This window comes from Hippichthys cyanospilos, chromosome 4 (genome assembly GCF_059441005.1).
Source record: "Hippichthys cyanospilos isolate Australia breed blue-spotted pipefish chromosome 4, RoL_Hcya_1.0, whole genome shotgun sequence".
Taxonomy (NCBI): Eukaryota; Metazoa; Chordata; class Actinopteri; order Syngnathiformes; family Syngnathidae; genus Hippichthys; species Hippichthys cyanospilos.
Window position 1 is genome coordinate 4193569 of NC_142372.1, and position 17136 is coordinate 4210704.

Genomic DNA, 17136 nt, shown 5'->3' on the forward strand with positions numbered 1-17136 from the left:
TGTTCTGCTTATCTTTTTTTTTCCTTTGAAGTATGTAAAAATTAAAAGCGAAATCAACAGGCTGATATTTCACACAGCGAGTGTGAAATACACCACGTGAGTTGAAAAACACTACTGTTGACATGCTGCGTGCCCAAAGACGTTCCAGTCATTCCCTATCTGCTTGGAAATTCAGAAGAATGAATTTTAAAAATGTTTTTGTCCCTTTTGTTTTATTAAGATCCGATTTATAACATAAGACATGGAATTTCTAGACAATCATTTACATCACATGAGAATGTAACAATAAGCCAACAGCCCCTGAAGGGGTCAGTGAACACATTTTTTTTTTTTTTTGCAATTTACGACATATGCATATACCTCAGGAATACAGTTACTTGTTAATCATCATGAAGAACACTATTTACAACAACATGGCACAAAGTACAATGAGTGTTACAACAATGTACCGGCTCACACTCACACGCACACAAAAAAACGGAATAAAATTCATACATTCCTTCAACGTGCAAAAATCTTTTCCATTCACAAAATACACAAAACCCAACAGAAACATAACACATTGTTTATATGCCATAAATAATAAATTTGATTATCAAACATGTATAAGAATCTACTTTGTAGACAAAAGAGATCAGTCCAACACTGCAAAAAGTGTCAGCAAAAATGGCCGCAGTCTTTCCGTGGAATGTTCAATTAAAGGTGATGTGGTCAGTCTGCTTTTACATTCACATTACAAGATAGATTTTTTTTATTATGGACAGAATTTCTGTGCCATTTCAGTTAGAAATGGCATTTCAAAAACATCTTAAAAATATATATATCTTGATTTGTTAACCATTAAAAAAAAATCAAATGGTAGAATTATTGTTTAAAAAAAATTCATGGGTGCTTAAATAGTTTGAATTTCAACTCAATATGGCACAGACATATCAGTAATGAGGCATTTAGTGGCTTGAGAGAGGCAAACAATAAATCAATATTGTATATTTACGTAGCATCCTTGGAAACTCAAATTAAAAAAATACAACAACAGAAAGACATTTTAATGCAACTGTTGGAGCAAATCGAATTAAAAAAAACACCTTTTTGGAGTGAATAAAAACTTTATGCTAACGATTACACATTTTCAAATAAATGCAATCTCATTCTCCTGCAAACATCAGCTACTCTATTCTTGCAATTTAATTTGACTTTGATTTTCTAGTATCATTGCGCATTTATTTGATGTATTCTCAGGAAACTCAAAATTCTCACTCTCAAAATAATTAGACTATACTTGTAAAAATACAACATTATTCTACTAAAATTACGACACTTTTTCTTGAACACTATGATTTGCGCGTTTTGTTTTGGGATACTGTAGATTATATATAAATAACCTACTAGGATACTAACTAGTGTTGCAGCTTGAGTATATGTTTTTGTCTTCAAATATTTTTCAGAAAATACTCATTGATTATTGAGTAGTTGGATGAAAATAACACATACACACACACATATATATAATATTTTTTGATGATTAACATTATTTTTAGTTTAAGAGACCAATTTCCTGACTGAAACAGCCAATTTGAGTCAGCACGGTTTGTTAAAAAGTGATCAGTCGGAATGGCAACTGGATGCAGGCATTCAAATTTGCAGTCATTCATGTCAATAACGCCAGCCTATATAGAGCACCACTAGCTAACAGCTAATTTATGCTAGATATAGCTATAATGGTGCTGTAGTTGTTAGTGCCTTGAATTGGTGATTGAATGTGATTAAAAAAAAAAATAAAAAAATCTGCATGTTATTTTTAATCGGGATTCGGTCGCAGTTGCAGTAAAAAAAACTAGGAGTAAGACTAGTCTCTGTTACGCTGCGACAACTTCAAAAGAAAGTCATCCTAAGACATTCGTGTCTTTGTATTATTTGGTTAAATAAAGTTTATTTTTAAGTTGGCCTTCTGATCGTGTTTCTGGTGTGTTATACTGTCATGCGGAGCATTAAAAATTGTTGCCGTTGACTTGACATATTTTTTTTTTGACGTGTACACTAATAAATGAGTATCAAGAGGCAAGATAAAAATGCAAGAATTTTTCAAACCAAGGTACTGGAATGACCCAAGGACTCATTTCATTATTTCACTATTACTAATTCGCTAGGAGTAAAATATGTGTATAAAAGAATATGTAAAAATGATTTTGTACTTCTTCCTAATCCCTGTAAACATGTAAAACGTATCAAACTGTGACATCAATTGATCAGTGTTTCTTCCTATCCTTCTATTTTTGTTATTAACTCATTCTCTACCACTGACGGCAAAAAACGTCAAATATCCATTTTTACGTACATTCACAACTATATAGGAGAAAAAACTAAATTTTAACTGGACTGGCAGTGGAAGTTAAATTTTATATTATGTTTTTATGGTCAATAAATCACTCGATTTTATGCGTAAAATGTATGACTTTATTCTTGTAACGTTACATATTTTTAATAGTTAATTTAGTATTTATATGTGTCCCAGTATAAGGTTCTCGGGATTACTGACTGGGGAATAAAAGAAACTATGAATTATCAGACTCAATTTATTGTTTATGTTAGAGAGGGATATTTCCGATTTTGCCTGAACATTTTGCAAACGCGGAGCGACAATACACTAAACCTTTTTTCCGGCGCTCGCTTATCAATGTCACCAACTGGCTGGCTGGTTCAGGCACTTCACTCTAGATCCCTTTTAAGGCTGTATCACAAAAACAATTCATTAGCAGCTTAAAACATTTCATTCATTTCATTGACAATAAGTTCTTCAATCGGGGTGTACGTATAAATATTCCGTGCAAGCGTTTGAGTCCCCTCAGTGTTGTGGCGACGGCACCTGCGTAATCAGTAGAGGGAAGCGTCCTTGTAAGTGCTTGGGAAGGTCGGGCAAGGTTTGTTCCAAGACTGCTCGGCCGTGGGCAGGCTGACGGTGCTGGCGCTCTTCAGTTTGTTCTTTAGCCCCCAGCTGAGGAAGGATGATTTCTTGCTGATCTTGCGCGACTTGCCGTTCTTGTCGTCGCCATCGTAGGCCAGACAGATCATGGAGTACGTCTTGGGTAGGTTTCCGCAGAAGGTGGCGCTCTTTGCCGGCTGGACACACACCGATGACATACTGTTATTTGCAATTTTTGGGCAGTGAGATTTTCCTGTCTGTACTTCTTCTCTTGAATACAACTTTATTCTTGTAAAATTAGGAAGCATATTTCTCAGGGTACAAGTCGAGTTTTTTTCAACCTCGGCGGCTGAGGGATCGTGAAAGAGGAAAGAAAGCTTTGGAATCTTCTCGCCTTTTGGAATAAATTGGAATTTAAAGTGTAAACTCTGCTTTTTAATCATGTTTGGCTAACTCCTTGTTACTTGCTCTTAGTTGGGTTAGGGTTAGTTCTTTATCTGTAATATATTTATCGATATTCTATATTTATTTTGAGACATTTTGTGTATCAAAAATGCTACTGGTCTAAGTATGTTAAAATAGATATGTCTTCCTTTAACTCACTCAATCCCAAAGTTACTTTACTTTACATTCAATCCCAGGTATTTGTTTACATTTTTCTTTCCCAAGTACTAGGCTAAAGGAAGGTTCTAAAACACGGGTGTCAAAGTCAAGGCCCGGGGGCCAGAACCGGCCCGCCACCTCACTTTTTGTGGCCCTTGAAATGCTGATTTGACTTCAGGTTTCTGACTAAAATACAAAAATTGCAAGTTGTCTTTAACTTTTAAAAATTTGGGGGAAGAAAAACAAACATTTTCTTATTCTCCAAATCTCTCTTGAACAGTTTTTGCCGGCTTCTGATATCAAATCTTGGTAAATGTGTGATCAACACACCTAAAATGTATTTGAATTCCCAGTCATTCCGGCCCTCTGAATGAAACTATCACTATAATGCGGCCCAAAATAAAAATGTGTTTGACACCACTGTTCTAAAAGTATCTGGTAGTAAATGAGTCAAATAATGACTATTCTTAAAAAAACACACACACGCACAATAACTCCAATTGTCATATTACAGCTTTTTCAAATGCAACTATTCTACCAAGATTATTGCCGTTTTTACCCAACATCAATCATTTGACTTCATTCTCATATTTCTCAGTTGAGCAGCAAGCGTAGTTTGAAATGGGTCCTTACCATGGTCGGGTTGGCGTCCAGCACGCTGACCACCGTGATGTCCACACCCTGTTCGTCCACGTCCTTCAGGAGCCTCATCACCTCACCCACACCCATCCACTTGCATTCCGCCTCGCCCACCGCGACGATGTAGTCGCCCTCTTTCAGCCCGTCGGCCTGCCATGAATTACAACACTTGAGCGGTTACTTCAAGTCAAACCTCCTGACACCGCACAGTCAATATTTACACGCCAGGTCCGCTTCACCTACTTTGATCAGCAAACATGAACTTGGACCAAACACTCTCTAGAACTTTCTCAATAATATGCAAGAATCATGAGTGCTCAGATGATTTCAATGATTTTGCTTCTATTCTATAAGATTATTAAAACGTTGCGTAAACTGTCCAGTCCTTATTCCGAAATCAGTGAGCTTGCGTTCCGTCTACCCCTTTAGCGTAAATACAGTAAGAACAATGCTAATCCGACTGGATGATGATGTTTAGCTCCTTTAAGCCTAAGGATCAGGTTTTAAATGCTGCTCTGAATCATCGCTCAGGTCATCTACAGCATAAAATCCAAGAAGGCGGAGGAGTCACTTGGGGCTTGAAGATTTATTTAGGATGTGTTATTATAAAGCTGCTCCTTTCAAACGTTAACAGAAGCCAGATGCTGGACATGAACTCCCTGCAGCATACTTTGAATATCAAATAACTTTATCCACTCGTTTTAGGTTAAATAAGCCGGAGCAGAACAAAGCCCCTGATTTTAATTAAATTACGAGTCAGCTGGGCTCATTAATAGTCGCTGAGTCTAATTAAAAACCTTGTGGGCAACAAAACAGATTAGCGGCGTTATATAAAGCCACTCAAACAAGGTCATAAACCGCTTTAGAACCTTAATACTGCTTTCAACTTCATGTCTGTCTCTTCTGTTGACTTCAGAGAGTGAACCCAGATCATGTTGAAGACAATTTGCGTTATGAAACCAATACAACCCGATTTGAGTTCCCATTTTTCCCCACTAACTTGAGTCGGTAAACCGATAGAACCAAATAGTCTGTGTCACGTCAGTGGACAGCTACAACGACATCAGGCAGTATCTGCTGAGTCCATTAACGTTGTAAAACAGTATATCTGAGTCTGCGGTGTTCTCCTAACTTGAGTGTAGGGCTGTCACTATGAAATCTTTCTAAAATTCTATAGAGGTTGGGTTGAATGAGAGTTGGAAGTGAGTGGCTATAACTTCTCGTTTATTATGTTCTCTACAATTTCATCTTGAAACACTATCAAAATTTGCCAATGCTAACGGGTTAGCAATCATGATTAGCATTAGCACGCTAGCGATTACCATTTAAGGTCAACAAACATCATTCAGATCACACTTAAATAATTGTACATAAATGTAATAAATATACGTAATTATGTATTTAAAGGCACTTACAGACAACGTTTCAACAATATTCCATGAGTAAACCTAAGAATGGAGCTGCCTGTTAGCTACTACTTTATGAGGTCAACAAATTCCTGTTCTTCTTATTCTCCTTCTGGTTGTTTGCTTTTTACTTGCTGTACACTGACAATAAAGACATTATATTATTTTCTAAATTTAAACTTGATGAGCAGACTGGGCACATTTTGTGCTTAGCAGAGCCTACTGGTTAAACACCTAAAACCAAGCCACTATAGTGTTTGGAAGTTCTTTCCTTTATTTTGGGAAGCTGCATCTGCTAATATTGTCCTTGATAAAAGCCCACTAACTACTAAATCAATTAAGTGTTTTGAAGCACATAGCATTAGTCATTTGGCCACTAGGTGGTGCACCAAGCCAGGCAATGGAGATATGTGTCAAGACAGTTTTTGCATATGTATTTTTTTTCTTTCCCTAAGAGTACTGCTGTGGTAAGCCTTTTTTCATTTGCTATAATTGAACATTACTTAATTTGTCTCACTTGGAAATTATCCTAAATGTTTGATACCCTGTTTTGCATACAGCATATGCCTGCGTAAGCCATTCCTTCACATTTGACACCGTATGATCACACTTTAGGTGACTTATTCGAAATCGACCACAAAACGGATTCGAGTTTTTACTCACAGCAGCAGGGCAAAGGGGGTCCAGTGAGACAACTTGGACCGGTGCGTCCCCCTTCAGTGTGAAGCCCAAGTCTCTGTCCTCCGAGCGCAGGTGTAACTTCCGGGGTGCCGTCCAACGCTGCTTGGCGGAGAACACGGACAGAGGACCCTGAGTGGACACACACACACAAAGACACATACATTTTAGACATGTCTGTAAGTACTGTTATAAAACCTTACTGTTAATCCCATTCATCCCAAATAGATCCAATTTGTATGCATTCTGTATTTTCTTTCCTCAGAATACACTTCTATCTGATGGGAAAATCTTCACTTTCCTAAATCACATCAGTTCACCATTGTATAAAGGGATGACACGCTTTTTGGATTTAAGTCGGCCAAACAAAGGCAGGAACAGTCGGAGCTGAAATCATAAAGTCCATGTACTGGCTCTCACATGCTGAGGTCCCCAAAAAGCCTATTAATCCATAATTTCTAGAACAAACCAATATTATCCACATAGAATAGAATTGCTCCATTTGGTATGTATTAAAAAACATGAAAAATTGAAAAAATACTATCATATAAAAGTCATAGTTTCATTGAGTTCAATCGCTATTTTCAAGCATTCAAAAATGCTTTCCGCTCGTAAGGGGGTACATGGCCGTGGGGGAAAAAAAAAAAAAAAACATTTCACATGGGGTAGACCATTGAAAAAAAGGTTGCGAACTAGTGATATAGATGAAAACTACTTTTGAACAGCTGTCCACTGTCCCGGAAAGAAATGAATGAATGAATACATAAATAAATAACTTCTTGCATAGTACATTCACCACCAATACACAATACTGAAATTGGTTTTGTCATTCTTTCAAAGCAAGAAATTTAGAGTATATACAAACAATAGTCTGTGTATTGTTTTGCTGGGTAGAGGTTGTTAATATAAAAGGATTCTATTTGGTAATGCACCACCTCACCATCACCATGTAGAAAATACTTGTGGAGTCCACCATTAGTATTTGTGTTTAGCACTTATGAGGATCACCAAATGTACATGTACCCATAAATATACACACATACGTTAAAAACATTGTGAGTAGTAGATTAGTAACCCACATACCAGCCTCTGGAAAAAGTCGCTGACTTTCACCTTTAAGGCGGCAGGAACTTCCATCTCTGATTGGTGCTCAGTTTTTGCTATATTCACAAAGAGACACAATAAATAAATAATTTTCAAAAATTACTGGTATTGTACACTTTACTCAAGTCTAATTTCACATCAAAACAAAAGAAAGGCCGAATTAACACTCACAGATAATGTCGGGCGCTTCAAGGTAGTCTGTGAACTCCTCGTCTGTCTGGTTAAGACTGGCCTTGTGTAGCGAGCGCTGGTGGCTGGCCTTCAAGATGTCCTGCAGCACCTCCAGCTTGTTGAGATGATGGCACAAGGAGTAGATCCTCAGGGCCTCCTCGTGGCCCGCGATGGCGCGACGGATGTGGGCTCTTCCTGTCGGGAGGGCGGGGAAAGAAAATGCTTACTTCGACCACTGCAAGAAATATGAGGTCGCACCCAAGGGTCACAAGATGGTGAACTTACCAACTCGCTCTCGCTCGGCTGTCTTCTTCAGAATGTCCAGAGGGGAGCAACCATCGGGGAGGTGATCGTACACTTGGGACAGGGTTTTTTCCTGTTGGTCCTCATCATCGTTGGGACCCACTGGACACACACAGAACACACAAGTCTTTTCGATTCTGTAGAACACCGGGTAGCCCACTTTTCTGTCCAAAATATTCTTTCCCAGGCGTTATTGAACAAAGACACATATGTACATTACACTACAAGGATCACCAGAAACGCTGCATGATATATCGGAAAAATATTGGCGTAATAACAATTATTTTATTTTATTCCTATGGCGCTATAGTCATGCAGATATTGGTTCCATTCACTCTTCTGCACAGGAATCTCATAATGAGCTGCCCCCCACACCAGTTCACTACTCAGCCCCCCACGTCCCATTCATAACACAAAGTACTTTTCGTCCCCCCCACTTGAATCTCACAGCATGTTAAAGTCATTAGCGACTAAAAGATGTCAGCACAATCACAAAAAACTTCCTTCCTTCTCTCTTATTGGGAGTTTTCATTTTCCCTATTCTGCTCTGAGCGATTCTTGGAAACAACTCTTTTAAACCACAGTGTGTGCGCGGTTGTGTGTGTGTGTGTGTGTCTCTAAATAGCGCTTTATGTAACAGCATTGGGGCCTCTAGTGAGTCCATTTGAGTAAAATGAATCCGGTAGCAGCAACTACTCATACCCCAATTGACGTTTTTTATGTTACTAGTCTCTGTTATAAATGATAACTTTGGTTACACAATATTGAACTATCTAGTCGAATGTCGGGTAAAGTACGGTCCGCGGGCCATGAGGTCTGACACCAGTGCTACTTGTCTGTAAGTGTTGTAAATGTTTAGCGTACCGGTACATGAAGGTAAAAAGTTTGGCCATTTGGTCTATTCTTTGCGTGAGGCTAATAAAGTGACCGCTTATTTTTTACATACACAGATAAACTCCATGAGTCATGGGAGAGTAAAAACTCAAAGATACAAATAGTGGACATATTTTGGATGTAAGCTATAAACAAAATCAGCCACTTATCTTTAAACACACTATCAAACTATTACCGGTATGCTTAGAAGGATGTCTCCTAACCTCCACTGAGCTCAAGTAAATATTTCACATGCCAAAAATCTCACGGTGTGGTGATACTGTATTTTTGCGGTAGCTCTTAAGAATAAAGTGAACTTACCTTGGTGGTCCAGCAGGGCCGAGGCCACAAAGTAGTGTGCCATGGAGCGGTAGTGGTTGGTCTTCACTTGAGACATGGTGGACCAGAAAAATGGCACGTTGTCTTTCACCGGCGTCTGGATCATGGATTGGTGGACGTGGTGGTAGATTTCCGACACCTTGGCAGCCTCCTGGGCCATCCTGAGCAGGGTCAGAACCTCGTTGCGGACCCCGGGCAGGGCGAGTTGCTCAAAGAGACACTCTTGGGCCTGCGCCAGCATCATACGGATGAGCATAGCTAGCATGGCGGGGCTCATGTCGTAGCTGGGTGTGTGTGTGAACGTCTCCTTCAGGTGGTTCAGGATGCCTGAAAGAGGAGCACCACAGCATTTTGATGAGCCCAAATAAGGACCGACTGCTGGTTTTATTTTTCAACTGAGAGTAATCTGCGAACACTTCATACCTGCTGCCTTCTGGAAGGCCGAAATGGCCTCCTTCAGACCGACCGATGTTTGTCGGTCGCTGCGAGTGCCGATCTGCGAGTAGAGGGCGGCCATATTGAAGAGCATACTGGCTTTTTCCAGTGATAGATTTTGCTGGCACACCGGGACGCCTGTGAAGGAGTCGTACCTGAAAAAGACCAGAAGAATGCGATATTGCTTTGTCCTCAATATCGATCCACTGCAAATGATGCGATCGGCCCGATTCACAATCGCGTGATCGTTATAAAACCCTGAACTTGAGGTCCTGTTAGATCGTACCAAGTGAAGAAGATGCTACTGTGATGCGTGGGCGAGAAGAATCGACTCTCCACCAGTGGAAGATGGTTGAAGTACTTGGCCAGCAACTCCACGCCAGCCTCGCTGCGACTTGGTGTCCTGCATGACTGGAAACCAAAACAGAATAAAGATGTTCACACCCTGAAGTTGACACTGATTGGCTGTCATTATGTTTGACAGAACCTGATAGGCTCCTGTTGTGGGTGTGAGGGCAAAAGGAAGACATGAAAATGGAAACGTGTGTGAGACTATTTGGTGTGATAAATGGTAAAAGCATGCTCTATAAACAGTAACTTTGATCAAGCTTGAATGATATGCATGATTTGTAAACTGGAGGTAGCTTAGTACAGAAGCATCTTAGCTTTAGTCTACCACATCAATGCAAAGCACCCAGCTGCAACTGCAGCCACAGCTAAGGAGAGCAACTAAGACACTAAGGTAGCTTTTCTTTTATGTGCCACAATAATAAAATGTATCTAAATAAAACAAATAAATAAAATACAAATAAAAACTATGATTAGGGGTTTTTCTCCGAAAATTTTAGGTGAGATTTAAAAGCGCTTACTTAGATCAATGAATTACAGATCTTTTGGTTCACTCTCTTGAGTTATTGGATTCACCGGTAACATGGCTGACTCAGTCGCTTCTATTGTATCAATTCACTGACTTGTGGTGACTCAAGAGTCAAGACTTTAGTCACATACTGTTGTAGACAGTGATGTAACAAATGAACCAAAATATTTGTTTTTGTTTAATTTGGGACAAAGCTGTTCATCTGGTTTTGTCATAATACAGTGACTCATCAGACCATTGAAATCTTTTGGCCATTTCTACAAGAGAGATGCCGCAAACAAAACCAGAAAAAGAGAAGTGATGATCGTTTGTGGGAAATGCGGTTATGTCAAAGCTCATGATTAAAAAAAAAAAAAAAAAAAGTCATATCACCACCATCCAATCAAACTCGGCTGTGATTGGGGTGGAAAGTCAAAATCGGATTTCGTGGAGCTTTGGCCTTTGCAAACAGGAGTTATTAAAGATTTGGGTTTTTCCGAAGAGGACTCGATTCAACTCGATTCAGATTTAGCATCATCCATCTGTCTTATGCAAATTGTCCCAATTGGGTTCCAATGTGGTTTCATCTCTGGAAAACTGGCTTGACTAGGTGAATTTTCTATTCACCAATTTTCTATGACACCAAAAAAACTTTGCGGGATGTTTTGCCTTGGTGAGTTTCAAAATTCCGTGGGGTTGCCATCTGTGTTCATGTACCTGCCGCAGGTCCATCAGGTCGGCAAGCTCTTCTTCGTAGTTGGCTCCGTCTTCGTTGTAATGCGAAACAATGTATTCCTTTTGGAAACAAACATCACAAAATGGTCGCGTGTGCTATGCTAAGCTACAGTGCAAAAATAGTACTTCGAGCTCCAAGGTCATCAATCCAACCAGTAAAGCATATATATGTGTTTTTTTGTTTTGTTTTGTTTTTTTACCTTGAAGGGTGTGGAGAAGTCAACTTCTTTAGTCTCCTTCAGACCCAATGCAATGAGAGGGATGTTGGCAGTTTCCCTGGAGAGAAAAACAAACAAAAATCATTTTACACTAACATTGTTTAAATCAGTTGAAGTTCACCTTTTGACAATAGTTATTGGCAGGCAGGCGTTTTGCTTTTCAATTGTTCAGACACGTTAAAAGTCACACATTTCAATTATCCATCCATTTATGCTTTGTTATTTTACATTTTTATCTTTATGTAGTCTAACAATACAGCAATTGTATTCAAGTAACACTGATGTCATGATTTATTAAATCGATAACATAACCTTGCATCCTTAAATATATTTCATGAAATTTGCTGATAGGCCAAGAATTGACCTAAAGGTCACAAATTTACACAACTCAGTTTGTTTAAAAAAAAAAAAAATGTAAAAACCATAAAATACATATGGCTGCAACATAAATGAAGCTAAATGTGTTGAATGAGACTAGTAGCAAAATACCATGACAAGAATTAAGGTCCTTATGACTAAATTTCAACATTAATTGTGCCATGCAGTGCATTCTGTGAACTGAAAGGGATTTTATTTTTATTAAAACAATATGTTTACAGTTGAACCATGCTATTCGCGGAAAATAGGAACTGGGAGAAGGGGGCAACAGTGAAACTGCATATAATTGATACCTATTGAAATGCATGAGGAGGAAACAAACGCTAATTTATTCATTACAATTTTTCAGCGCTGACCTAAAGAAAAAAAAACATTGGTTGGGTTCTAATTACAATAAACTAATTAAAAGATTACAAAAAGTACAATATCTCATAAGAGGAACAAGTAAAGCTATCGAACTTGAAATGTGAGAAAACTGTCTCGTTTCCTTCAGAATGAAAGCAGATGCTTATTAGCTGGAAACATACTTCAACTCCAATTTCAAGCAATATGTGAAAGTTGCTCATTTCATCCAGTCCTGAGCACAGACGGACATGAGGATTAGGCAGATGGTGTCGCTAAACAAACACAGCAGGTGCTCTGGATTTAAAAAGTCAAGGGAGGCCTTTTAGTGTAACGTAAAGTCACACACTTGTGTGGTAATGAAATTTTCCTGGTGTGTTTTTCCTTCATTTAAACTCAAAACAGGCTCTCATAAAGCGCGGCGGTGAACGCTGATTAGTATCGACTGTGGTTAGAGGAAGCCGCTGACAGACGGAAAGCAGGTTGAGCCTAACGTTGAGGTTGACGAGATGCAAACTTGATAAAGAGGTGCTACTGCTTCTGCCTGGCAAACCAGCTTGAGAGGATCACATTCCAGTTCCCGCTGACGCTTGTGAATCTCCGACGCTTTCCTCTATTAAGAGGATGAGCTCACCACTTTCTGGTTTGGCAGAAGGTTCTCAACCCAAGCAGTGTATCTACTCTGAAAAACCTTCGAACCTGCTGACTCACACGCAAGAACACACATACTTGGAAAAAAGCAAACCCCCTCTCACCAATCACTGAAGTGTCCGAGACATGGAACAGACCCTGAAGGATCTTGTTTACATCTCAAAGTGCACCACGTGAACACTGAACATAAGGTGGGGGAACCACGGTTGAGGTTTTCAGGATATCCGTAACATTTAGAGAAGCCGTCGTTCGAAACACTGCTTTTATCGGTACGCCGGCTTGATTTAGTCACCACTAAAAACGTGGATATTTTTGTCGACTTTCTTAGTTAAAACCTTTTGTTTTCATTTTTTATTTGCCGACTGTCGATAGCAGCACAGCAATAAAAACTACATTTATTTTCCCGTGCGGCATGTGACACGTGATTTGCACACGCAGGTGAGTCGACAAGAAAACCAGTTGAATCCGGTCAGTCGGATACAAGCCCAGGTACACTGAGAGCTATTCATGTGGACTCTGGGAAAAAAAAAACGAAAAGGATTTTGTTTTGTTTCCCTCAGAGCGCCATGCTTGTATTTCAGCTTCGAGCATTCCCATGCGCTCCTCACGTTACCCTCAAAGAAAAAAGACATCTATTGTAGATCCGTAAAATTAAGATATTAGAGAGCGAGAGGGAGAGAGATAGAGAGAGCTGTGTGGGATGCAAAATGAGTATTTATTATACTTTATTATAACACAATATATTAATATTATTGTCTTACAATATTACAATACAGTATTTTCCACACATTTAAATGTAGAAATATAGCTCTCTGATAAAGATGATTCCATTCATATTTCGTTATTTTTCAAAGAAGAAAAATATATATGTACGTGTTTATATGTATTAGTGCTGGGGTTAGATTTTTTTTAAAAACTGATTAATGGCAAGAATTTCCGCAGTGAATTGTATATTTTGACAACTATTTTCTAAGTCGCTTGTAACAGGCAATAGCTCGAGGAAAATAAAAATAAGAATAAAAAGGAAAGAAAGGAAGACTAAAATCTATTTATTAATTTCAAAACCCATTGTAGTACTGTAGCTTTTTTTGTTCCTTTAATACAATGATTTTCCTGTAAAACATCGCTGTTGAACAAAACTACCAAATCTGACTCATCAATACAGGCATATTTTTTCCTATAGTCATACAATAAAACTTGTAACTTGAGCGGGGACTTATTATTCTGAGATGTTACGCCAAGGATGTAAAACTAATACGATATTTGAACCTGGCTTTACGCAGCACATATTTTTTTCCAATGAAATGTGAAGTAACTTTTTAAAGTAAAACTATGTAAACTTCCATCCTTCTGTCTTTATGTGTGTGTGTGTGTGTGTGTGTGTGTGTGTGTGTGTGAGAAAGAGAGAGTGCACAAGGGAGAGGGCATCAAGGAGTCTTTGAAGTATTTTTCATTAAGAACATTGTTTTTTCATTCGTTTTTCCCCAGAGGGCCTTCTGCTCCTCATCACGTTTCTCCTCTTATGGACCACTTGAAACCTCTTGAAACCATCTGTCCCCCCCACACACACATGCACGAACACACACAAAACACGGGCAGAAACATGCAGCTTTATTGAAATGCGTACATAGAGCTGGGCAGACGATTTTTCAATGTATTACTTTAAATTTAACTTCTCTTAATCTTACAAGCATATTATCACACGCTCTATGAGATGTTCTGACAACACACATACAAGGATACACACCCACACACACTTCACTCTTCACCCATGACAACCACGGACAACAAACCCAAGATTGTTGTCCTATGTTAACCATGGTAACCGTACGGAGGACCGTTCAATAGAAATTGGACGTCTACTAATGGTTTCTTTATTTTTCCTCTGCATTGTAACGCGGGCCTACCGATGACTTAATAAACTTGACTTGGCCTCACAATAAGCCCTCATTAGTCTTTCTTGTATGTGCCAGGCCTCTGCGCTGTCACAAACAGGAGGTTTTAAAAGCAGCTTTGATAAATGAGTAGAGGCCCATGCGTGTGTGTGTGTGTGTGTGTGTGTCAGTGAGCCCATCGACCTCACAACTCAAGAATCCACAAAACCACATTATTGTCTTCCGTTGGCTTATTAAGATAATACTTTTACCATCTGGGTGACAGTTAAATACATTTCCTGCCATTGGAAGTAATGGAAACAGAAATACTCCACAACGTTTCCGGCGAATCCGCTAACTCTAGCGGCTAGCCAAATCAGAAGGGCGAAATGTGTGTTTGGTGCGTGTGCTAATTTGAATGAGCAAAGCAGAACAAGCAAACCATCTGAGTTCAACTTTTTTGTTTTTGTGAGCTCGCTAACTTCAGTCTGAATCGTCAGAGTCCTTCTAGCGAGTGGCTAACTTGTGTCAATATTTCACCAAACCACCCGACTGACGAGCCTTGTTTAATCAACTTAGCATCAGTCAGCCAAAGGTCGTAAAGGTTAATGGAGACTCAGACTCTTAATACAGTAAGGAACCAGCGAGCTCGACAAAATTCCTGTGTATAATGTCACGTCGTATGAAATACAAACCAAGATGAAAGTCATCCCTAATTAACATCATTAAAGCGTAGGACTGAAAGCTCATTAGCACTAACCTGCCTACCGCCATTAAAGCGAGTTTCACTTCACCTTGAGAAAAAATTACCACAACACAGAACCACAATACCTCGTTTCATCGTAGCACCTTTGTCACCCGAAAACCAACCGGTCTGGTTGCAAAACAACAAATAACTGCGTTTTGCTTTTGTGAGTGTGTTGACTGTGCGACTGCTACTCATTCATCACAGCATGCCAAAAACGACATCTCGGAGCGCATTTGTCATCGGAATTCAGTTACGGTGAGTTATTTGTGCAATTATGGTGACAACATGGGTGTAGAGATAAAGGTGTCAAGTGTTGAAAGCGCTTACTGCTTTGCATGGCTACAGTCAGCAGCTTCATTGCAAATGCATTTGACTTTGTTAATTCAGGGTGTGTATGCAATATGTAATTACAAACACTGATGCATTCGAAGGCAGCTCATTAAAGCCTGTCAATCACTTCCCGAGCGTGAACGAGACAATGAATTGTAACAACCAGATGATTGAAGTAGTAATTAATGCTTTTTATCACAGTAAAACTTGGCAGAAACACAGTTAGAAAGACAACTTTAATATTAACCATAATTCACCAAATAAGGAGACCAATGCCTGTGTGCTTTTATTTTGAGGTTGTTCCCAGCAGCGTGACGCGGCGTAATTCACTAGTTTCCACTTCAACTGTTGCTCTCAACTGCCAGCACTAGGCCTAGGTGATATTTATCGATTTTTGGAAAAATGTTGTTACGATTTAAGAAATAATAAAATCAACATGTTCCTCTCGTTTGCTCCGGCATGTTTGCCCCTCATGCGCTTCCGTAGCTACCACATTCTTCTTATTCTCCAGACACTCACGCCAAACTGTAGGCTAGCGCAAAATGGCTACAGCTAAATCAAGCAAACTGTTAGATTCTAAAAGACAGGAGATGTATCGTCAGCGGTTTGGAAGTCATTTCGGTTTGCGGCGACAAACGTGGAGCAAGTTCCACTGCAACGTTTGTTCGAAAGTTGTTGCAGGAAAAGAACTTATCCCCGCAACTACAACAGACGTACCCGGCCGTGTATGTAAAATGTCAAGCTTTGCGAGGCGAACAAGACTATGTCAAGACACAAACTGCTGCTGCTGCTGAAAAAACAAAAACAAAAAAAAAAAGTCGAATCGCGAGTTGAGAGATACTGGAGGACTTCACATTGGTGTAGATTTAAATGGAAAGTTATGTAAAGGTACAAACAGATGTGATGCAGTCACGCTGACTGACTGACGACCCTGCACGTCAGGCAACCGGCTGCGGCATACAGGCGTGTTTAAATGACCACAGGGGGCAGCGCAAGCCTGCCATTACAGACCAATAATGAGCCGTCCTCGCCACAACCAGCAGCAGATGTTTTTCCCCTATCGTGTCTTTCAAAAACAGCCAATCCAACCACCACCTACGCATACTGACAAAGAAGATGGCCTCCGCCACCTGTACTCACTGGCTGCTCTGGTAGACCTCCACCGAGCTGTTGAGTCCTTCCAGCTGGCCCATGAGGAGCTGTAGGTTGGAATTGACGTAACTCAGCTCCAGTAGGACCATCTCCTTCACCTTATTGTTGGAGGTAGCCCTGTGCACACAAAAACATGTTAGCCTTGTTATTATTTGTCGTAATGCCGATTATCAAATCCAACATAAAACTGAAAATGTTTCACAAGGTATCACTGCAAAAAGGTAAACCACAGGTATAAACTACTGACGTAAGCAATCAACATTTTTTAGGAGGGAGCACCCATTACGGATCAAAAGGTTAAAATCAGTAGCAGGTAGCTGCACAACCTAGATAAGGCTGCATTGACACATAGAGGCATTTTAGTCTCTGAATGCTTTGTGT

At 39.6% G+C, this 17136-nt stretch overlaps 1 protein-coding gene across 3 annotated transcripts in view; it reads right to left on the bottom strand.

The window, feature by feature from the left end:
* Positions 1-193: 193 nt before the first annotated feature.
* Positions 194-17136, bottom strand: part of rhpn2 (rhophilin, Rho GTPase binding protein 2) — a 56662-nt gene continuing 39719 nt past the window's right edge. For 2 of the 3 annotated variants that reach the window (XM_088412855.1, XM_088412853.1), the window contains 12 exons: positions 16744-16872; positions 11263-11338; positions 11045-11122; positions 9758-9882; positions 9460-9626; positions 9019-9363; positions 7807-7926; positions 7522-7716; positions 7330-7406; positions 6232-6378; positions 4157-4312; positions 194-3117 (listed from right to left, as the gene is read on the bottom strand). In XM_088412855.1, coding sequence (XP_088268981.1) covers positions 2872-3117; positions 4157-4312; positions 6232-6378; positions 7330-7406; positions 7522-7716; positions 7807-7926; positions 9019-9363; positions 9460-9626; positions 9758-9882; positions 11045-11122; positions 11263-11338; positions 16744-16872 — 1861 coding nt within the window. In that variant the 3' untranslated portion in view covers positions 194-2871. The remainder of the gene's footprint in view (positions 3118-4156; positions 4313-6231; positions 6379-7329; positions 7407-7521; positions 7717-7806; positions 7927-9018; positions 9364-9459; positions 9627-9757; positions 9883-11044; positions 11123-11262; positions 11339-16743; positions 16873-17136) is intronic. The other variant, XM_088412854.1, reaches the window with a different exon arrangement.